Source organism: Hetaerina americana, unplaced genomic scaffold, assembly GCF_022747635.1.
Source record: "Hetaerina americana unplaced genomic scaffold, ioHetAmer1.1.p SCAF_4, whole genome shotgun sequence".
NCBI lineage: Eukaryota > Metazoa > Arthropoda > Insecta > Odonata > Calopterygidae > Hetaerina > Hetaerina americana.
In genome coordinates, this window is record NW_027286985.1 from 42650882 (window position 1) to 42673607 (window position 22726).

Below are 22726 nucleotides of genomic sequence, written 5' to 3' on the forward strand. Positions count from 1 at the left end.
ATTTGGAACCTTGAGGGATGGCATGTCCATTTATGGCAATAGCCAAATGGCATCTGAATGAAAAGCAAGTGAAGTGGTAAATAAAAAAGGTCTACCCAGGCACCAATTTTGCGGATGAAACCAGCCCCAATTTTTTTCATAGCACATGAAATTAAATGAAATCTCATGCTGATGCACTCTGCGTAGTCATTCATGACTTGAGTTCACTTTTGCAAATATTTTTCCAATTATTAAGATACATCCTCAACTGTATCTTTGCAGCCTCAAAAATATGAAGCAATTTTTTGAGACTGATAACATAAACAAATAACTACAAACCAAACACCAGCACAAGTTGTGTGATCAATGTGTTATGTGAACACCCACAAATGCCTTCTACCATTTTATGGCTTAATGATGGTTAATAATTGTGAGCAATACTTAATAGTGATAGTGAAGCTAAAATGATCATAAGTAGTGATGCTTTGATACTGTTTTGATTAATTAATAAAATATGATCATTCGAGTGAAAGGATCTAGTAATACTTAATTCATGTATCCTATTTTAAACAAAATATATCATGCAATAAATCTATTAAGCACAGGAGCAATTACAGCTTCTGTACATTAAGACATTTTAATGTTTAGAGTGATCTTTGGATTCAAAAATATATTCTAGCTGTCTTGATTGATGGGGTTATTTAGCCATCAGGCAACTAGTAATCCATGGAATTTTTTTTTAGATTATTAAAATCGGTAGAAACTAAACAGAAGAAATAAAAACTTTTACCTTAAACAAGTCACACAAATGAAATAATAGAGATGTGCACTCAAATCATCATCTTCACAAAAAAAAATTTTCTCTTCATTTTAATTACGTGAAAGTGCAACCCATGATGCCATGAGTGATGGTTTTGATCACAGTAATCACCAGGGAAATGGTGATGTAATACCAAATCAGATGAATCTGACTAGTTTTGGACAAATATGCCATCCCTGAAGTGTGTTATAATTAAACATCTATACCAACAACATAAAAAGGCAATAAAGTGTCAGACAATCATGAATAGGTTAGTACAAAAATTAAACAGGGCATTTTTCTAAAAGGATTATCTGTAACTGCAGCTTGGCAATGAGTTTTTACATGAGAAATAACTAATGAAGTGAACTGTCTGGCCCCTCTTCTACACTCAGCTATGGTTTTTTTTTTAATTTTCTACTCTGGTGACAGATATTCAAACAAACTAAATATGTCAAGGATGATCATGTGCAAAATAGGGGAGAGGACCCAATAGAAAAAAAAGGAGGGGGTATTAAATGCAATGCTGATCTTTTCACTGGAGTAAATTGAAATTTAAAATAGCCAAATTTCAGAAAAAAAAGGGGAAAGCACATTACTACCTCTTAAGGTTAGATCTTTTTTAAATAGCAACTAGATAAATCTCAAGGGATAAATTATGTAGTTCCATGAACATGTACAAAAATAAACTATAATCATTAGCAAGTGCAGCGACAGGCAGTCATTAATCCTTAAGAATTAGCACTATGAAAAGGAATCAAATGTGTACTCATTAAACCTATTAGGAAAGCATCAATGAATTACTGACACTACATTCATATTATTTTAAAAAAATAAGCGACATTAGACCTTCACCGGCTACTGATAACAATATACAATCCTGCCTCTTTGAAACAGATAACATAGGTATTTTCCGATTTATTCTTACAACATTTTATTATTCAAATGCATAATTCAGATGAATACATATATAAACTTTAAAAAAATCTACATCTTTCACTATTTCATAGAAATGACTATGCACAATTATCAGTTGTTTTCAGATCAATTCAAAGAAAAATATTGCCAAAATAAGCCACTGAATCACAGTGCACAACTTTGACACGAGATGAGTATTTAATATACATTCTATATGCAATATGATCATCACTGCATTTGATACACTTGAATCTCCACTGGAATTTATTTAAAAAATTATTACTCATGTGGAAAATCGATGAATGATTATAGAATTGTGATTACCATCAATCACACAAACTCAAGGACTACAATGAATTTTGGAGCACCTAACATTCCAGAACAGAGAGTATTGTGGCAACTAATTCAAGGTAGATAGAGGTTTAGATGCTTTCTTATTAATAGTAAAATTCAGCTTTTTAAGTTAAAAAAAATATTTTTCAACAAAAAACATGGGTTCTCTAGCTTAAGAATTAAAAAAAAAGTTTTCACAAAGGACATCATAATTCAATTCTAGGCCATATGTCAATTGGTCACTTTGTAGCTAACATCATATCTGCAATCTCAGATCAACAGTATATTACATTTCTATTTCATTATCAACTTTGTCACCATAATATTTTATATAACCACGATATTTAACAACTAACACATCACATGACTAGAAAAATAAATTTATTTAAAAATATGTTTAGATACTTCATAACCAGTTGTACTCAAATTTTTCTTTCATATTTTTTCATCATTTTCAAATACAGCTTTTCCATTATCACATTGTGCAGTGCCATAAAAAATATTTATGAAAAGGGCATTTATGTGACGGGTCAGTTTTGTAGAGACCAATAATTTTATGATAGTAAGTATATGTGGAGAATTCAGTCTTTATACATCAAAGTCTCCCTTTATCACATAATAAGGTGACATTTTCTTCATTAATAACACTTCAATCAGAAAAGAAAAAAAGCAACTTAATTGTTAAGTTCATAAATTCTAGTTTTTCAACTCACTACGAGCAATATTAATTGATTTTCATAACATACTAAACATTATAATTTTCATCAATAACCTACTATCCTTTAAAGTCTTGATTGTTTTCTTTTCATTAAAAATATAAAATCAACTTTTGATAGCTTTTTCTCCAATTAATAAACCGAAGATTTTAGTCCAGTCAATATTTTAGGCTGAAAATTACACTTTGACCTATACTTAAAGTTATGCTTCAAGATACATGCAGTAGGAGAGATTTTAGATACCTAATGTGGAAGCAGCATCTAAAATTGGATAAGAGATATTATTAAGAGATACTTTTTTATTCTATTTATTTCTAAATGTGAAATGCATAGAATTCAATGTGACAAGATTTCTCTATGTACCTAATGGGAACAGAATTTAGATACAATAACACTGGGAAGAATTCCAGAGGGAAAAAAAGTAGAAATCTTTTTTTTTCCTTTTATGCCTACTATCATGCCTGTAAAAAAAATTATTAATTCTCTCTATCTTCAGGTTTTTATGCATCGCATGAGGAGTTTCCATGAATATTCCAGTTCTAATAAATCCCATGTACTCAAAAATAAAAGTATCATAGGCTACCCTTAAATTCTATAGGATATATAAAAATCAGTGGTTTCCAGGCACATCCTATAATTCATTCCATGTTGGCCTTCAGGTAGCCACAATATTCTGCCATTACAATCCATAGTTACTTTTATTGCAAAGGGGCTAACTCATTTAAAATGATAATTTTGAATGAAATCATTAGCATGAGTGGGTTTATTCAATTTCACTTCAGATGGAAGTGATTCCCAGAGAAAGGCTGTAACATCACTAGGGTAAACAATTCAAGAGAAAACACGAGAAATGATCAGATTCGTGATGATGAAAGCAAAAAACAGTTTGATTCCACCCAGGTATACTGCCTCACCAACCAATTTAACAGAAGATAGTCACTATGACTGTTTCCTTCCTGGAATAGTAAATTCATGAATTAACCAAAATGGGAGGAGGAGGGAGAGAGTGAACTGAGACAGTATAGAATTTGAATATTCCACTAACATGGTGAACCAGGGTGGAAATAAAATATTTTCTTCAGTCCAACAAAGCCTTATTCACTTCATCTTTACGATTGCCATACATTTCCACCAATTGATGCCTCCCTGCAAAAGTGGTGAACATTAAGGGGTACGTGAACTCACTTGGTTCCAAGACTTCTGCTTTTGCGGTGCCCGGGAATGAACTTTGAGGAGACTCCAAGGGAGGCAACGGCTGTGGCAGTGGCCGAGTGTAGGCGCATTGTGCCCGCACCCTTTGCAGGGGACAGGTTGAGGGGTCCACCAACCGAGGCAAGCCCACCTGAACCCCCACCAACCCCACCACCACTACCTCCACCCGCTACCTCCCCACCCACCGACTCTTTGGAGCTGGAGGAACTGGGTGGTGGTGAGGGAGGCTCCAGTTTCAGCGACAGCCTGCAATTAAAAGGCCAAGTAAGGTAATCAACACGTAACTGCATTAATGAATGGGGGCTGAAAATCATGGCTGTATACAAAAAGAGCACTCCATATATTAGATGAACGACAATGAAACAAGGAAGTCCATAAGGATGGACATATATTTCAAAAGAGGAGATAATGTATTTTTACCATCATCATTACACACCTGATGAATCTAAACCAAATGTGATGGGGTACCCAAGAAGCATTTGCCATTAAAGCAGGTGATATAGGGTTGGGAATGAGTGAATTGTGAAAGAATGTGACCTGGATGGACTAGAGAATGGACAACATTTGAATCATCAAACAGATACAAGAAAGAAGATTGAGCAGGTTTGAGCAGAAGGTGTAGGTTGAGGAAGTGGACATTGTTAAGTAGATTCACAGGACAAGTAGTAGGTGTCTAAGGAACATGTGTTAATTTGATATAGACTATAGTAGTGAACGAGGACAGGGCTGTATGGGGAAAAAACAGAACTAGATTAGTGCATCAGCTCTGAGAGGAGAAGACACACATGCACCTGAGAGTAATTATGGACGTCCTGTTCAAGTTTTAAATATGGTCAAAGATCATCTCAGTGATGCACATACAGTTGAGTGAAAAAAGAACATACCATTCATTCAGCTCATCCAGGCATTCAGTAGGGAGAACAAAATGTTGAGATATGAAAATGAATTAACAGATATGAAATGCATTTATTCTGAATACTTCAGTGTCGTATCACATATCAAAATAAACTTAAAAGGCAAAGAGCAGAAACTATTAAATAAACAATCTTAGTTTACACCAGCAGTGCACTTTACCATAGTTTCCCAGTTTAAATAGTAATCACATCAAAATAGACTTTTAAGTTGACTAGTGTGGGAAATTGAAAAAAAAGACACTTGCATGTTATCTTATTCCATCTGTGATATCATACAAACAAATGCCATACCCAACCGTGCAATGTTTCCTAGAAACAAAATGATAATTAAATGGGAATAATAAAGAAAAAAATAAATTCTCAATCACTAACATTGAATTTATCACCAATGCATTCAATTAAAGTGATTTTCCCCATTGACAGCTATGATTTACCTAAATGTTAGACTCTTCCAGCCAGTACTCCTTTATTCTGAGTATTCATTTGCAGTATCTACGTTATCTTTAGACTAGCAAACCAGCGATGAATGCAGAAAGAGTTCATGGTTTCAGTATTTTTGATGATTCCTTTGTACCAAATATACATGGGTATTCAAGTTAATTTTCCACTAATTATCAAGTGTTCATTTAGAATAGATGGGATTAGGGTTTCCTTCAAGTGGAGTGCATATAATAAGAAGTGAAATGGAAGATCCTCAAAAACCACATCCAGGCAATTTATCAACATTTTTTTAATGACAAAGGAAATTCATGTCATATTCATAAAATGAGCTATGAGGGTAACCTGGATGAACAATAGTTATTCACACTCATTTAAAAATAAGGCATGCTGCCAGAACTCACTTGTACTGGTCATCCTCAACGAACTTCTGCAGTTCTTCGATGTATCTCACGCTGCGGAGATAATTCTGGATGTGTGGGGTGGGAGTTAGATGTGAGTATGAAGACTGCTGATAATTTGATATCACCCGCAGGATGTTGTTCATTTTCAACTGCCTTTGCTCTGACTCGAGACCTCCAGAATGTGGGTGTGCCATGTCCACATATACCAGATCGGTCAGGAATAAACCTATTAGAAACATTAATTGAAATTAGAGTATACCAATCGAGAGATACCAGAAATTATTGAACAGAGAACATTTATTTTTTCCGTGATGTCAAGACTTGGATAAAATCAAAATTCTCACCAAGATAAGGAATGCATGGTAGTTTAAGGCTCTCCATATGCTCTCGCAAGTTTGCCCAATTGCTCTTGTCTGAGAACACTTCGGCAAGCCGATCAAATGTTTGCTTTTCCTTCTTCGACAAGTAATTCCATGTCTTATTCAGTCTGTGCAAAAGAACAAACATTTGAAAACATTGATGGAATTAGATGTAACAAAGTTAAAACGCTGCAACAGAAGGAAAAAATACATTATGGCATTAAAAAGGGAAGTACTTGCCTATATATTGAGGCACTCTGAAGAGCTGAAATTATTGCAAATAAAGAATGCAAATTGTTTAAGTCATACAACTTCTTAGCTATTCGGATGAAATGGCCTAAAACTTCTGCTCGTTGTTTTGCGGTAGATCGATTTAATATTTCCTGGACAGTCCAAAAGCTTACCTGGAAACAACAGAGTGGAATTTGTTTAAACATCAACCATGCACTATGCTGTGGAGAAATTGCATCAAAATGGAGGCAGTTGTACAGCAGTACATATAATACATTTTTGTGAGCATTAAAATAAATACATCATAACTCTTAAGCGTAAGAAAGAAAAACATTCGGAGAAAGGTTTTAATACTCTTAGAAGATTTTCTTTATCACACAGATGATTGAAATCATAGAAAACTGAAAAAAATTAACATTCCACCTGAATTACTAAATTGGATACTTTGAACTCGCACCAGAATGAGAGTTTGCTGATGAGTGCATGGCTGTTGAAAGTGACTTACATGGTTGAATCGGCGAGTGAAGGCTACAACGTTTGGAGCTACTTGGAGCTTGTGTCGTTTGTTCCAAGCGCAGCTGGTGAGTTCGTCTGGGGCAATCGCTTGGAAGGGCACAAGGTCCAAAAGCGTCAGCTGGCTGGCAAAGTCTTCCGGTGAGACGCGCAACGCGTCAAAAACAATGGCATCGAAATCCTTGGCCGTCGTGTTGGTGGGTAAACTGTGCGACTTAGAGGAGTTGCTGGGGGAAGGGGCTGGGGCATATCGTGCACACTGGTTTGAGAAGGAGGCTGAGGGAATATTGGAGAGGTTTTTGCTTTTACAAGATGATGGTGAAGGTGCAGTGCTGTAGGGTGGAGGAGAAATTGAAAAAAAAACTTGGAATTAATAACAATACAGCTTTCATAGATTAGAAATTGCTTTAGCAAACATTAATAGAGAAACTACAATTCTAAGGCATACATAATCTATAACGACATATTACCATTGCTTCAAGACTCAAACCTCTACTGAAGGCTTTTGAATGGATAGAAAATTTAGCAGGTAAGCAAATAAAGTCTATTCCTGGCTACAACATTTAATGATAATTAGTTTCAACGTACAGCTTGGCCTGGGAAAGAGGATTTGCTAATATAATATTTGTAATATTTATTTTTCATGGTACCTTCATATTCACCACACTATAAATTTCTTCACAATATAAATACAAAAAAACCTTAGAACACAGTAAAACTGTGACATTTATAATCCTGCTAAATGTGGAAACTATCTTGATTTAGAGCAAAATGCTTACTAACAATTATCTAAACAAAATTTAAATTAATAAGTTTTACCTTAAAAATATTACATAATTACATGAGCAGACAATTACAAGCCTTTAAAAAAACACTGATTCCTCATTATTGGTATTATATTTCCCACTCATGCCAATCATGCCTTTTGCAGAGATCATGTCCACCAAGCAGGCTAAACTTATCAACACCAGAACCAAAGGCAGCAATGTCTTGAGGAAGATATGATGATTTCACTGGGTGCCCACCACCACCATCACCACAGAACTTGCCTGGTTAAAATTGCCTACACTACTTATATGACATTCACATATTCGACATTGGTGGAGGGCCTTTCTTTTTCCTGTGGCTCCTTTGGTTACCCAGTAAGTACCCGTGAAAACTTAACATTTGAATTTCAGTAGGGTCCAGTCATAGGCATGACCTAGTAGACTGAGGTGCAATCATGAATCTTCCATTGCACATTGAAATTATTACCAGCCAAAATTGAATTAATTAACAATAAATAATTTAATAAAAAATTTTTTCCACAGTAGAGATCAGTTGGTAGCATGGATTTCGCGACTCAGCTCCAAAGATATATGATTGGTTGCCAGAATGCTTAATTTTAAGGATGGTGATAGAAAAATCAGAATTAATTGATCTGAACATTGGAGGCTACCATGACGTCAAACGACCACAACATAACACAAACTTCTTTCAAATTGCACAATTTATTGGGAAATATAAAATCATTACGTGAATTAAAGTGCTGGCATTAGATAAAAATCGAACCTTTGTTTCCTGTATCGACTTTGGCTCATTCCTAAAATCAAAACTAGTTGCACGACCCATTAGAAATATTTTAGAGGTTTACAATTAAAAACCAAAAATAAAAGAGTGATTTGTGGATAGCCCTCCCATCTTTCAAAACCAGAATGAGTATTCTGGAGCTTTGCACAAAAGTAGCCTCAAAATCGCCAAAAAAATAATTAGTGCTTTGCCATTAATGCTTTTTTATTAATGTACATTATATTGGATTGATAAATATTTTCCATACTGATAAAAACAAAAAAATAGACCGTAGATCTACACAAAAAATGTAGTGTTTAACATATGACTGAAAAAAATTTCAATCCATATGCAATGTCATACATTCACCTAAATTGAAAAAAAGGGTATAACCGTATAACTAAAATTTTATTGTAATACTTATTTACTCGAATGATTCTAATATATTTTGTTGAACCACATGCAGTAAAAATGTTCGGTACATAAAATCTACAAACTAACTAACTATATGGAATTAAAGTACAAAATATCCTAACAACTAAAGGAAGACACAAAATTAGGCCACACCAAATGCATTAAAACAGTAGAATATACACAAAAAATTAAATGCACTCTCAAGGAACTATGAGCCTGTTGAGGCAAAATTCAATACTGCACACATTTGAGAAAAACAAAAACACTCGTTCAGACATCTCTTTTTACAAGTTTTATTTGGTCAAGGTTGACTTAAAACTCACCAATCTCACACATAATTAAAAAATACATACAATGAAATCCTGCACTCATCTTATTTGTTGATTTCTGGTAGAAATTTGGAAAGGCTACCCATGCTGTTCATATTTACTTTTAAATACCCTCATATTTTCAACCCCAAACACCCCTTTGGCACACATTAAGAAAAACTAACAATCCCCTGTCTCCGATTGGAAAATTTTGGAGAAACTCAATCCAATTCATATTCCTTGAACGTACAACATGGAGAAATATGCACATGTAGTATAACATGGAGGAATATGCGCATGGGAAACTTACCTCAAATGTGACACAATTGTCACTTCAGGCATGTCACTGATAATTCTGAAATGCATAATTTCTTGAGAAGAGATTATTTTGTGAATTTACAGTCTCTGTGAAAGTGCATATGGTGAGTTGTGACAATGAAAGTGAGTGAAAAAATGTACTCCAAAAGTTAGTTTTTACCCCCCGATAAGGCTAAGTGGATGAGGTAAAGCCCACACATGGCTTGCAAAGGGAAATGTTTGATCAGCACCACGGCATGCAAAAACATTACGTCCATGAATGCTCCTTATTTCAGCGCTCCATTGAATGGAGGCATTAGAAGTCAAACTAAGTGCTTTCAAAGACAGAGGTTGTCATGCTCCGTAGACTCTGTGTATGGTATGACAAATGTTATGGTCGTGATTATAGCAGTCTTAATGTAAAGAGAAAAGATGAATTCTTTTCCACAGTTAATATTTAGTTGTGACAATTTTTCTTTTAGTGCCTATCTCCTTTTGATGTTGGCTATAAGCGTATGCTTATTAATTGCTGTTATGTAATACAATCAACATGAGTCCCATTGATTATCAAAGGTGATATTCGTGGTCAAAGGTAAAAAAAGGACAAATAATTATCTTTCCAAAAGGTTTAAAGGCCACAAAGCTTTCAGAATCTTTACACTAGATAAACTTACTTCAATAATATAATAGATTAAAATGGTAATTCTTCTCTTTCTACATATTTCTTTTATTTTTTTAATCACTATCATTTTTCTCCACCAATTTCTACTTACAGCTTTATGCTTACAGTAATTTTAAATGAGATTTTACAAATATATTCAGTCAATCTACAGATACTATATATGAGAGATGTGAAACAAAAAAACTGTAGCACACTGAAATTTATAATGAAAAATAAGTGACGTGTGATTTTGTATAAACAATACTCTGCTGCCTTCCTGTTTCCATGCACTCCAAACTTTAAGCTTCGATGCTGGAAAAAAAATTAAGCTCCATTGTGAGGGCCAACTTTTCACACAAAATAAAAATTTTGCCAGAAAGAGAAAAACCGAATTCAAAACTTGTTTACCTGACCTGTTTGAATGAGTAAAATAATTCGGCGAAATATTTACTCGATTTCAACTTCCGGCAAAGTTTCCTCGATTTTATCCCTGTACAAAGAAGTTGCTGTGCCCTTGACTCTCAGAAATCTTTTGCGTTAAAATAAAACACATAATTCGAATATGATGGGCGACCTTCAACGACGAAATGAAATTCCGATTTCCCTCCGGTAAATGGATCTAGATATGCTGAAGTGTAAAGGGGCTGGGAGGAGCCAAGCCGGTGTTTTCCGGAAACTCTTTCGTACTTTTCAGCTCCTGAATGTTTCCAGTTAATTTCTACATTAATTTCAAACATTGTGTTACATCAACTGCGCTGGAATCCCAGCAGTTGCTTAAGCGTACCGCGCCTTACTCCAAATGGCTCAAGTCATTTGACAGCAGCAACCACTGAGCATCAAAAGGTCCCTTCCAGAACGTCTACGAATTAGGCCACACTTGAGCACATTTAATCAACCATAGAAAAAGACCTAGTCCCTCCACTCAGCAGAAATTTAAAGTATCATGAGTGGCCTTTATTATAAAGGGCTAGTTTTATGCTCTTTTTTGGAAAGGTTTTGGTTACTTGAAGGGAAAAATTGCCCAGAGAGAGTATTGTTTTCCATTTGGTTATGTCACTCTTACGTGTGGAGTAGAGTGTATTTTTGCATAACGTTACATAGTACCATACAAGCCACAGTGGAGTATGTGGCAGGGGGTGATTACATATTGGAATATTAACCTAAATTACTTTCCCCCCGCAGCGCGGTCGGAGAACGCTATCCTGAACCCTAATCGTTCGAGGGAACAACTATGTATATCTAACTTCTCTAGACTTAATCTATCTTTTTTATAGACATGATCACGCTTACCGTAGTGCCTGTAGTACCACCTTCATCCCGTGAGTGATTCCTAGCCTAGCTCCTCTAATAATTTTGATACGCTGCTCGCGATCCAATTTGGCAATCAATCGAACTTCACGAGGATTTCCACATCCTTGCAGCAAATTCTAAATGAGGCCTGGCCAGCGAAAGGTACATTTCTCGTTGAACTTTTCATCACATTTCCTCAACGATAAATCCTAATTTTTTGCTAGCTTGTCTGCATATTCTCCGTATGTGTTTCACTCAGGAGATTTCGTGAGTGAGAGTAACGCCTAAGTATTTAATCGAATCAACCCTTCCTATTTTGGTATTCCTGATACAGTAGGTGTTCGTGAGGGAATTGCTTTAATTCTAATTGCCGAGTGTCACACCAGCATTGCACATCATTTTGGTCATTAGCTAATGCTGCTTTAACCTCAGAATTAGGGACATCTCTTTCAATCACTGCATCGTCGGCAAATAAAGGTATCTTACTAGTGACAACGGAGTTAATGCCGTTAACGTAAAGAAGGAATTAGATAGGTCCGCTTCCACAAAGTGACAGCTCAAACCACCCAATTCAACATTCTCCCCTCTAACTCAAGTCTTCTCGGCCTCTCAATACATCTCACTGTATATACGACACACTCGTACAATGCATGTAATGGGTGACAATGTTTTGAAAACGTTGTTGGGGTGGTTTTTCTGAAACGGCTGTTGGGTTTGATCTGAGGCTGTAATTGATAAAATCATTACCCTTAGATTGAAGAGGTGCATGTCACAAATAAAATAAGGGAAATGCAACATTTGGATATTATGCATTAAAATCAATGAAACACGTCGTGCAAAATATCACCATTAAATAAAACGAACACGGTAGGTAGTTTCAGGTGACGCTCACGACAGAGGGAATGAAGAGGGGCAACGTGAGTAAAAAGGTCATTGTTAGGGAGATATATTATCTGTGCAACACAAATGAACTTTCACGCGCAAAGAGGAATATGGTGACGTTAACATTGTCTGACGAGAAATAACGCAACACAATGTAATCTTATGAGTCGACTCAAGATTTTTTAAACAAACCTTCTAAGTGAAGTATAACAATAGGCTCCAAGATGATTGATACGATTTCCAATAAACGAAAGACAAATTGCAGGCAAAAAATGTCCGGATGCATAAAAGAATATCGATTTGAGGGAAGTATAAAAGCGTCTGAAATGAAAAAAAATTACTGTATAGTCACAACAAATATTCTAATAGTAATAAAAAAAATTAATTAAAACCATTCCAAAGTACCTCATGTGCAACAACAGTGACAGGAATCAGGTGTCTCACAGAAATGATAAAATACCTACACGAATGATACAAAAAATGCAAATACATGACAGATATTTCCATCACTTTAAAAAAAATATACATTACCTTTCGGTTCGAGATTACCACAAGAAACAATGGGGATATTATAGCAAGTGTAAGCGTTATTCCTCAATGCAACTACACCCATATACGGCATTGGCATTAACCTTTGTTACATAGGCTCACACTTACCCAGAGGAATATTTAATTGGATTCTCTATGCATAAATTTGCCAAATCCACAAAACTAGCATTAACACCATTGCAAACAGTTCGGTAAATATAAATTTTAAGATATCTAACAGCAAATTACCGCAAAATAAATAAAAAAAACAAGCAAGCAAAATACTATGTATCCCTTCCACCAATAGCTCATTTTTTTTGTTTCCCCCACAAGTCTTACAGTAAATGTCAATTAACAGTCATCAGTTAACATCTTTCCCAACATTTAATTCCCAAACTGTTTTTCACATTTGTATGAAGAGCTCACGGGAACCTGGCAAATGTGGAACGTCACAAGGGATTTCGTTTCTGTTCAGGACCAGGATTATGGTGGCGGGAAAGGTAGTTACATAAGACCTCATCCACACCTCCAAACATTTCCGTTCTAAGAAATATCATCTTTCTTTTCTAGGCTCTCAGGTTTTCAATTTTAGGTTTGGTTAGCATGGGTGCCACACATTATCTTAATCCATTCCAGTCTATTCATATCTATCAAACCTTCGAAGTTCCTTTCATTATTAACTTAAATGATTTAGTTCTTTTAATTCATACTCTCCCCAGTTTACTTCCAACTCTCCATCCATCTAGGCCTTTAGCTAACTTGAGTTTACATGAAGTTGTATAAAAATTACATGAAGTGAAATCTTCGCGTGCTGTAGGTTGGTTACGTCAGTATTCATAAAAAATTAGAGACAACTGCGTCTACATACCAGGGGGAGGAAAACGCAAATAAGCTTGTAAGTAACTGGGAACCACTCCTGGTCACAGGGAGAGTTATCCTGTCGGTATCTGGGGGGACCAAGCGTATATGATAAAAAATACATTCACTGTCCGAAGACATATATAAATACATATATATATATATATGTATTTATATATGTATATAAATAGGGAAAATACAGGTCTGTTTAAATACGATCATTTCCTCGAGGTCTTCAGCCTTTAGACCGAGACTATGACAAATAACTCTTTGTTTATAATCACGAACAATTATTTGTGAAATGCATATGCGTGCAAACGGTTGTTGGTGTGGACTGAGGCTCAAGGGGAGTGAGGGAGGGATGGGTGGCAAAGGAGGAGGCGGGAAACCCAGCGCCGGCGTTAGCCTGCTTTCAACGAATCCACAAAAAATCGGGCCCATAGTCAAACGTCCATTTCGATGCATGGTATTTCCAAAATTGATTTTTAAAGGTGGCATTTTATAATAGCCAACCAATATGGAGCAGCTACTTACTTGAAGTGACCAATAGAGGGGCATAGTTGCGCCACGCAACTGCCTACAGATTCGCGGCGACCCAACTCTGATCCAGGCAACGTGTAAGACTTGGCCGACTTGGTCTTATGAACTCCGATCTCGTCAATTGAAGGTTCATGCTTCAAAAGTGGTACGTCTTTGCCGTTGTACGAGGTTGGGAAATCAAAATCATTTACTGACAGTTTCCCATTGCGACTGTCATGATTGTCCTCAAAATTCTGGCGAAAAGAAGTTTTTAACACACTGTTATTAATTGTGCGTCAAAGTTATCACTTCAATAATAATGACAACGTGTGATTAAGCGAAAAAAAAACAAACAAAAAACATGCATTTATAAATATATACATACATACATTTATATATATATATATATAAAAATATATATGTATGTATATATATAAATATATATATGTATGTATATATATGTATATATATATATAAATGTAAATATAAATAAATATATATATATATATATATATATATATGTATATATATACACACATACATATACATATATAGTATATATGTATATGTATGTGTGTGTATATATGTCCAGTATATATATATATATATATATATATATATATATATATATATATATATATGTGTATATATATATATAAACATATATAATATCATGCAGCATTTCAATATAGGTAACTACTTACGAGTGCTGCCCAATACATGAAAAAGAAAACACCAAGTACACAAATTCAATCTTTCAGTGATAGACAGAAGCTATCATGCATTAGGAAGCAGAATGAACTACGATAATAGTGTCTGAATGAAAAAAATGAAATAATAAGTAAGTTCGCTGTAAAGAAATGAAATTTTCTTTTCTAGTACAGCCAATTGGCTGAACATGCAACAATCGATTTACCCCGTGTATGATTAAAAGCAAAGCACTGCTCTTGTTTTGATCGATGTGGCACAAAACATCGGCAAAATTTTAGAGAATGTTGATTAAGCGAGAGTTGTTTACGAAAGTTGTAACAGGCCACGCCTTCAATGAACAAGCATTCAATATGCGCCGAAATTCCAAGCGACATTTTTCCATGCTGCCATTTTATTGCCTACTCTGAGTCTAATTGACTGAACTCCGCGACAGTCATCAAAAGCTATGGATGCCATGCCCAGGCGCTGCTTCATGTTCATTTTATTTTCTTTTGAAGAAGCGTCCACCCACGTTAGTCGAAATAAGACCGTTAGTAATGAATGATAGTTTTTCACCAATTAGTAAGAAATTTTTTAAAGCTCACCTCGCTGATGCGTAAGGCCGCTAAGCTGTCACAAGACACGTCTCGAGGCATTTCCGAGTACCGCATCTTTGCCATATCACGCCTGCTTGTCTCCTCTCATGACATCCAGCACCTGAAACGAATATCAGTCGTCATGAATGAGAAACATAACATACAACTTCAAAGGCTGGACAAAAAGAGAATTTTCCCCACTGCGTAAAGAGGGGGCTGATTTCAATTATTTGACAAGGAAAATCTAAGTAATGAGAGGAAAATAAATATCAAAATTTTGCAACAATATAAACAACGTAAGCTTATTTAAGACCGCGAAAGAGCTAATAATTATTAGCACTTTTATGGGATTCACCCAGAAAATGACAACTTCCTTACATCCCTTGCATCATAAAAACTATGATTTCCTTTCCTTTGGCATATTAACTCTAGCTGGAAGCTATTGCCAATTCGATTTTGCGTTCATGGATGTTAAGAGTTTTGAGCTACATTGAAGGGACCCCAAAAAATAGAATTAGCAATCATTTGAAGGTTTCATTCAACTTCAAACACCATTCCTATCCTAGAGCCCTATCCTTCACACAGAAAGATAACAGGCAGTAGCTTTTTTTTACGAATTCAATATCTTCTGACCTGAAACTGTCAGGTATGAATAGAGGAAGAAACCCATAGTGCTCATCAAACGCCACACACAAGTAGAGTGTGAATCTCTTCAAAGCGGCACACACCTAATTAATGTACAAGTACACCCCCATCAGAAGCGAATTTGGACGTGGAGAAATACCCAAGAGCTTCTTTGTCACCACTGGCTTAAATATTGCGTGCGAGACATGACGTAGGGTACGGTGCCGAGTTTTGATGCACAAAGCATCAATTAAAACAAACGACCATAAGGTGAAAACATGACCAAAAAACGCTCAATTTGCAGAGTTCACAAACACGCAGCCGCGGAATGACAAAAAATAAATGAACAAAGAACGGGATTCTTCCTTCCGCGAGGAAAGGAAAACCGCGACAGAGACGCGGATCCATTTAGACGCTTGGAAGGACCCGGTTGTTCGGAGCGACACGGATGAAAGACGTGGAAATTCCAATAACAAACACACTAACACCCACGGGGGAGTTTGCGGAGGAAAACGTATTGTCACGGGGGACGGGGCGGCGAGAGATGAAGGCGAAATGTAAAAAAAAACCAAACACCTCCGGGGAGAATGGAGGGATGGGGTGAGAATGGATGGGGGTGGCCCGCTCACCCGTATAAAGAGAGTGCGCAATGTGGCGAGCGAAGGGGCGCGAGCGGCAGTGATTCCCTCAAATCCCTGAAACGGTAGAAAGGAGAGTTCTACCCCCGTCGAGTGAAGTGGAATGTTACTCCGAGAGAGATTTTGGCGCAACGAGGCGAAAATAAGCTCCGGCATCAAATCCCCCGACGTGACGCAAACCTGCCAATGACTGGCGTCGTTTAACCGTATTGTAACCTGTCATTCAACAGGGATCGAAGGGACAACGAGGGGACAAGTCTGGCATAGATGCGCACAATTTGATAATAACTGGGGTTTTCTGCAAATAATTTAGCAGTTTTTCATATTATAACGTTTCCTATTAATTTATCGGAAATGGGGAATATTTTTTACGCAAGCAACTTCAACAGAACGAATATGACGTGAATATAAAGGTTGAATAAAATTTTAAATGTTAATTACAATTTCCGCTCGATTAGAGATTTCACGATTAATGATTTAAGCTACCCATTTCGTTAAAAATACATTTTTATGGTCTTCATGTGACAGTGTTGATATGCAGATATCTTCGCAAGATTTATTTTATTAGATAAATAATTTATAATCACAATGCCATAGAGTTATTCTTCCTCTGGAGTTTAAAAACAATACGCTAACTCTAGGGCCAGTGGACCCGTTAAATTCAACTCGCTGGTACGTTTTTTAAACGAGCAACATAATGTGTTACGCATACTACTCATTCCCAGGTACATATTTTGGTAATTAGAATCACTATTTCAAATCAGTTTAATTCTTAAAGGTTAACACAAAGATTATGGATTAGATTCCGATTTGAAGACGGTGCACTGCGACAGTTTTGATTGACCTGCATGGTTTTCTACGCGTGGATAAATGAATAAAACCGCTGAAAGCAATAACCCACTATACAACCTTTCATGTGGTAATAATGTCACTTTCATTTCAATTTTGCGCCTAGTTCCTCTGAAACCCCCCAATGAAAACACACTTTCCCCTATGCCTTCTGCAATGAAAATTAATGTAATATTGGTACGTTTGGAGCGAGTTTAGGGGTATCCATTGTCAAATTTCGTAAATTATCGCCTCCGGTTCGAGTAGGTCTGCGTTCACAAAGAAATTTAATAACGACGGACGTAATTTAACTCGAAACCCAGTCGCACAAAAAGTTACGTAGGAGACGGACAGACACAGCACCCAACTAGACGGCATAGAGTAGGATACATATTCTTCACCAACACACTCGTAAAATACATCCACGGATTTTGCAATCGCATGCATCTTCCTCCCCTAAAATCCACATGCCCACCCCCGAAAACTCATTTCCGGCCAGGTATGTATGGTACACCTAACGCAAAGGCCGACCCGTATTACCCATACCACTCTCACAACCCGGAATTTCATTTCCTTCCCTCGCACCGCGCGTAATAAAAGACACATGCGCGCGCGGACATTGTCAATACGTCTTTCAGAGGCATCAGGTGACGCGCCACCCAAAATTCCCTCGTCGCGTCCGGATTTCGGGGCGGATGGAGAGAGGTCTCTCGGACTACGTCGAGAGAGGGGAATGGGGGAGGAAATGGAAAGAATCGACGAACATTTGGAACTGGCGGGAATTAGAGACAAAAGGCATGAGCTTCGGTGAATTGGATGAATTCTTGTACAGGGTTGCTTCTTGTTCCCGACTACAGCATTCCCAGCCTTTAGAATTTCCCATCATTGCAGATATTTCGGACCAAAAATCTTGCTTTTTCATATTCTTCCTTAACATAACACTTAAAAGCACCATTAATAACAAATTCCAGAGTTATCACCTTATATAATTTATTTGTATATTGGATAAATATATTTACAGCACTTTGCGTAAAAATAAAAAAAAGGTTAAATGATTCACATTTAAAAAAATAATTTTTTCACATTAATGTATATTTTACGGGTACGAGGAAAGTACTTTACTCGTACTTTAGGAAAGAAGAAATATATTTCCCTTCCCATTTCCCGGAAAATCATCAACTTGGCCTTTATAAATCCCCGGACAAAATTTAAACCCTATCCTTTTGAAGGGGAGAAAGAGACAAAAGTACAAAGGATAATTTTTTCACTGATTTTTCCAAAATTTCCTGAACTCTACCGACCCTTCAATGCCAATTACAAAACCATGACTTTTCCACGTTTTTCCCAGATTTTCAGATAGCTGCTCTAATAGTCATGACGAATTATCTTCGCTTCTCGCGATGGAAAAACCTCTGATTTTCCCCACGCAAAAAAAGACCTTCACAGAGAACGTTTATTTTTCTTCTTCTGATTGGATCTTTTCGGATTCAACGTAAACTCGATAGCAAAAAAATACCGGGGAGAAAAATTTGAAATTTTTATAACAACCGAGCTAACGCCCATAAAGAGAGGATTGGTCGGTACAAGAGGCCAATCGACGTAATCTGCTGTAGGGACACGCTTTTCCGATATATAGAGACGGCGGTCCTTGCCCATTCAATGCTTATTTGATTGTCATGCCCGAAGCCAATGAATAAACATTCGGAGTCAGAGAGGAAATAAAGAATTACATCTTTCCGTAGCAATTTTTATCGGAAAAAAGGGCATAGAATGAATGAAACGTCAAGATTCAGTGGTGAATCAGTACATACTAACTCAAATACGTACTTACAAAAAGTTTTTGAACGAGCGTTTCAAAACATCAATCAAAAAAGTAACAAGCCGCATGAGTATACAATTGCAACCAGATGGATATTAAAAAAAATATGAGATCGAAATGTCAGATCAGATGGGGCCGGAAGTCTTAATAAAACCGCAATTTAAATACAAAAGGAACGTGGGTCAATATTCTCTCCCACTTACCGACCATTCTAATGAGCAGGGAGGAAAATGAAATGATGAAGAAACAGATTGGGTTTTACAAATCAGACGCTATCACCAACAAGTAGCATAATGGCATCAACTGATTATTTTACCTAATGGTGTAAAAGGTTTAAAAATGTAAAAATCCGAATGCTGATACAATTCTGTCTAGATCATCGAGGTGATAATTATTATAGATCACGCGCGGAAAACATTGAGTAATTCGCAGTTGAAATGAAATTCGTCCTTCCTTGGATTAAAATTTAAAGGATAGTAGGACCTCGGAGTTGACCACGATTTATCGGAACGCAAATAGCAGTCATGAAGTTAATGAACATAACATTTATTTAAATCAGCAATACGTAATTTGTAATTTGAGTGATTTGACTGTGATTAATTGTGATTTTTGTAATTGAGTAATTGGACCCCACAAAAAGGTTTAATAACAAATTAAATAAAAATTAGAAAAGTTTAATATCGATCTATCACGGTGGTCAGGGAAGCATCCCGTCAAAAGCAATCATATTCATCCGCGAATACAAATATTCTCTACTTTTTTATGGTATTCTACCACTTAAGGTAAATTTTAGATGGACACAGACTAACTGTCACTGCATTTCTAAAATCTCTTCACCCACAACACAACGCGACAACTTACGCTACAATAAACCCTTCTTCAATTACACACAATGTCTGCTTTTCTTCATCCCGTCCGACATGGTTATCCTTCTCCTCCCCCTACCTCGCCGGTCTACACTTCCACCTCTAATGCAGTCTTTAATATTCAATCACCAAACAAAACGCAGCTCATCCACTTTTCTTGCCTCCTTTGACTCTCTCCAAATAACACTCTCTCTTACCCAACAATGCCTAGTACTTCCTGGCTTGTTTTCCTTTCCGTCCATTCAATTAAGCTTTAATATCTTCTCATAAGTTCAAAGGGGAAATCACAGCGCACTGTGACACCATTCGTGGATGAACCACGAACGCCGCTTGCTTGCCCTACAGCAACACGGTGTGGCGCGTATCGCCCCTGCATCTCACGCAACCAGGACGACGTGTGCGCCGAAAGTGCGGGCAACCCGCCCTACAGACATCGCCGCAACGTCGGCCTGCGACAAGTAGTGAGATTGTAACCATCTTTGGGGTAAATAAAGAGAGACGGGAAAATCCACAACTTTAGCTATGGAAGATAACTGACCGAATTTAATGCTCCAATTTGGTGAATTTGTAAATATTTGGAGATTATTGAACCTTGAAAATGGGCAAAGCGAACAAGAGCATCTAACTTTTCTTATCAAATGCCATGATCATCTTGAAAGTATTATTACGTGATAAAACAAATAGATCGATGACATGCGTCTTTTGTTTGAAAAATAATGCCATAAAAAATGTTTGATCATGATTTTTGTGAAGTACGTAATTTTGCGGTGGGAACTTCATTACGTAAAATACGAGGGTTATTATTTAAGGTAGGTCCGTTAGGTCATAGAAAAATACCTTCGTTGTAAAAAGTTTTCATTGAAAATCTTAAGTTTCCAACAAACCTACTTCATAAATTAAATTAATAAGCCAACTTGATAAATTACATTAATGAACTTGCGCGACATACCCACCGATGCTTGGATTTAAAAAACACTCTCCCATTACAATTAGTGTGCATTTTTCAAGCAATCAGAGCTCAAGTGCCTACATATTTATAAACGTAAATGAACGATATCAATAATATTTTATGATAATTCTTAACGTTTGCGACCATACATAATTCATCCCCCTGGTACTAATTCCCTTCCGGAGAAGTTCAATTTCACTGGAAAGCCATTTTTTTACCATAACTTCCTGAGTACATAAATATAAAAAAAAACCCTTTCTCCTCAATACATGCACGAGAATAATTATTAATTATTAACATATACTTATGCTGAGGTTCATTTATATTAAATGATGCACAATTAGTTTCCAAGTGTTGGAAGTGAAGAATTTGCTGTAGCTCAACCGCTGAGACAACACGTTCGGTAATATATGTTTACCCTAATGATCTAAAAACGGAATGTAAGCAACAACCTTGTATATTAATGCCGTAAGAGACAAAAATATTCACAAAAGAAGGAACAACACTGTATTGCCTCAATGAAAAAATTCATCTCTGACATGTACATATAAAGACATACCGATTTGCGATGTTTTTGGGCATTTGAATGACAGTGCTCGGTATGCCCACACACGCAATGTCGAATTCGCCGTAACGACAACAAATTCTTTCGAGAGGGGATGGGAGAATGGCGATGATTGGAGTGAGTGCGTGCCCGCTGGAAAAAAGGAAAAGTATTTATCCGTCGACCAATAAAGCCAGATTTGGATTAGTGTCTCCCGCGTAGGTTGGAAACGTTTAATGGGCCCACGGTGTCGGAAACAAAGAAGAAATCCGACGCGCTTCGGAATTACAGATTTGTGATGGCAATACCAGCATCCTTTTTACAGTTATGGATTAGCGAATACGCCTAAATCTTTTCGCCTTTCCATGAGGAAAATTTAAATTTTTTCTGGCGAAGATTTCAGTGATTCATGGCATTAAAATTTGAGAATGCCAATTCAATGGTCGCGAGATTAATAGTTGAATTATCGTTAGAGCAAAGTCACGCTGGTGAAGTTGTGAAAGTTTGCAGTAGAGAGCATGATCCTTAATTATTTGTGATTATGAAATAATTGGAGCAACTGCAATTAGGAATCATTATGGCTTGGTGATTTTTTTTGAGAATTCACTCTAAAAAATCTATAAATTGCTTTGAACCTAAAGTAAACCGTTTGACTATCAGGCTTTTTTATAGGAAGAACAAATTTCACGCCTATTCCATTCCATCAAACCTTGAAAATTTTCTGGTCAAACTCCCAACGCCGATGCTTGATCACCTAAAAATACTTGAGACACACAACTTGACTTGCAAATGGAAAATATTTCCGCGATGGAACTATCACAAATGGAAAGCCAACAATATTTTTTTTTAAGGTAATCTACCGGTTAAGGTAGGTTTTTGGATGGACACAACTACCAAACAAACATTTTATTACTCCCAACAAAACACAAAATCCATCATCCTACTCTATATCAGGTCCCTCTTCATCTCAGAGTACTTTCTTCCTCCCTTCATCCCGTCCAACATCCCTATCCTGTTCCTTCCCTTTCCTCGTTTGCCTAACATTCTCCCC

The 22726-nt window shown here is 36.5% G+C and overlaps 1 protein-coding gene across 6 annotated transcripts in view; it reads right to left on the bottom strand.

Annotated features, from left to right (window-relative positions):
• RalGPS (Ral GEF with PH domain and SH3 binding motif) overlaps positions 1-22726 on the bottom strand; it is a 351325-nt gene that overhangs the window by 14263 nt on the left and 314336 nt on the right. For all 6 annotated transcript variants that reach the window (XM_071590905.1, XM_071590907.1, XM_071590908.1 and 3 more), the window contains 7 exons: positions 15417-15528; positions 14137-14375; positions 6809-7148; positions 6313-6476; positions 6058-6200; positions 5714-5939; positions 3931-4203 (listed from right to left, as the gene is read on the bottom strand). In XM_071590905.1, the coding sequence (XP_071447006.1) occupies positions 3931-4203; positions 5714-5939; positions 6058-6200; positions 6313-6476; positions 6809-7148; positions 14137-14375; positions 15417-15491 (1460 nt within the window). In that variant the 5' untranslated portion in view covers positions 15492-15528. The remainder of the gene's footprint in view (positions 1-3930; positions 4204-5713; positions 5940-6057; positions 6201-6312; positions 6477-6808; positions 7149-14136; positions 14376-15416; positions 15529-22726) is intronic.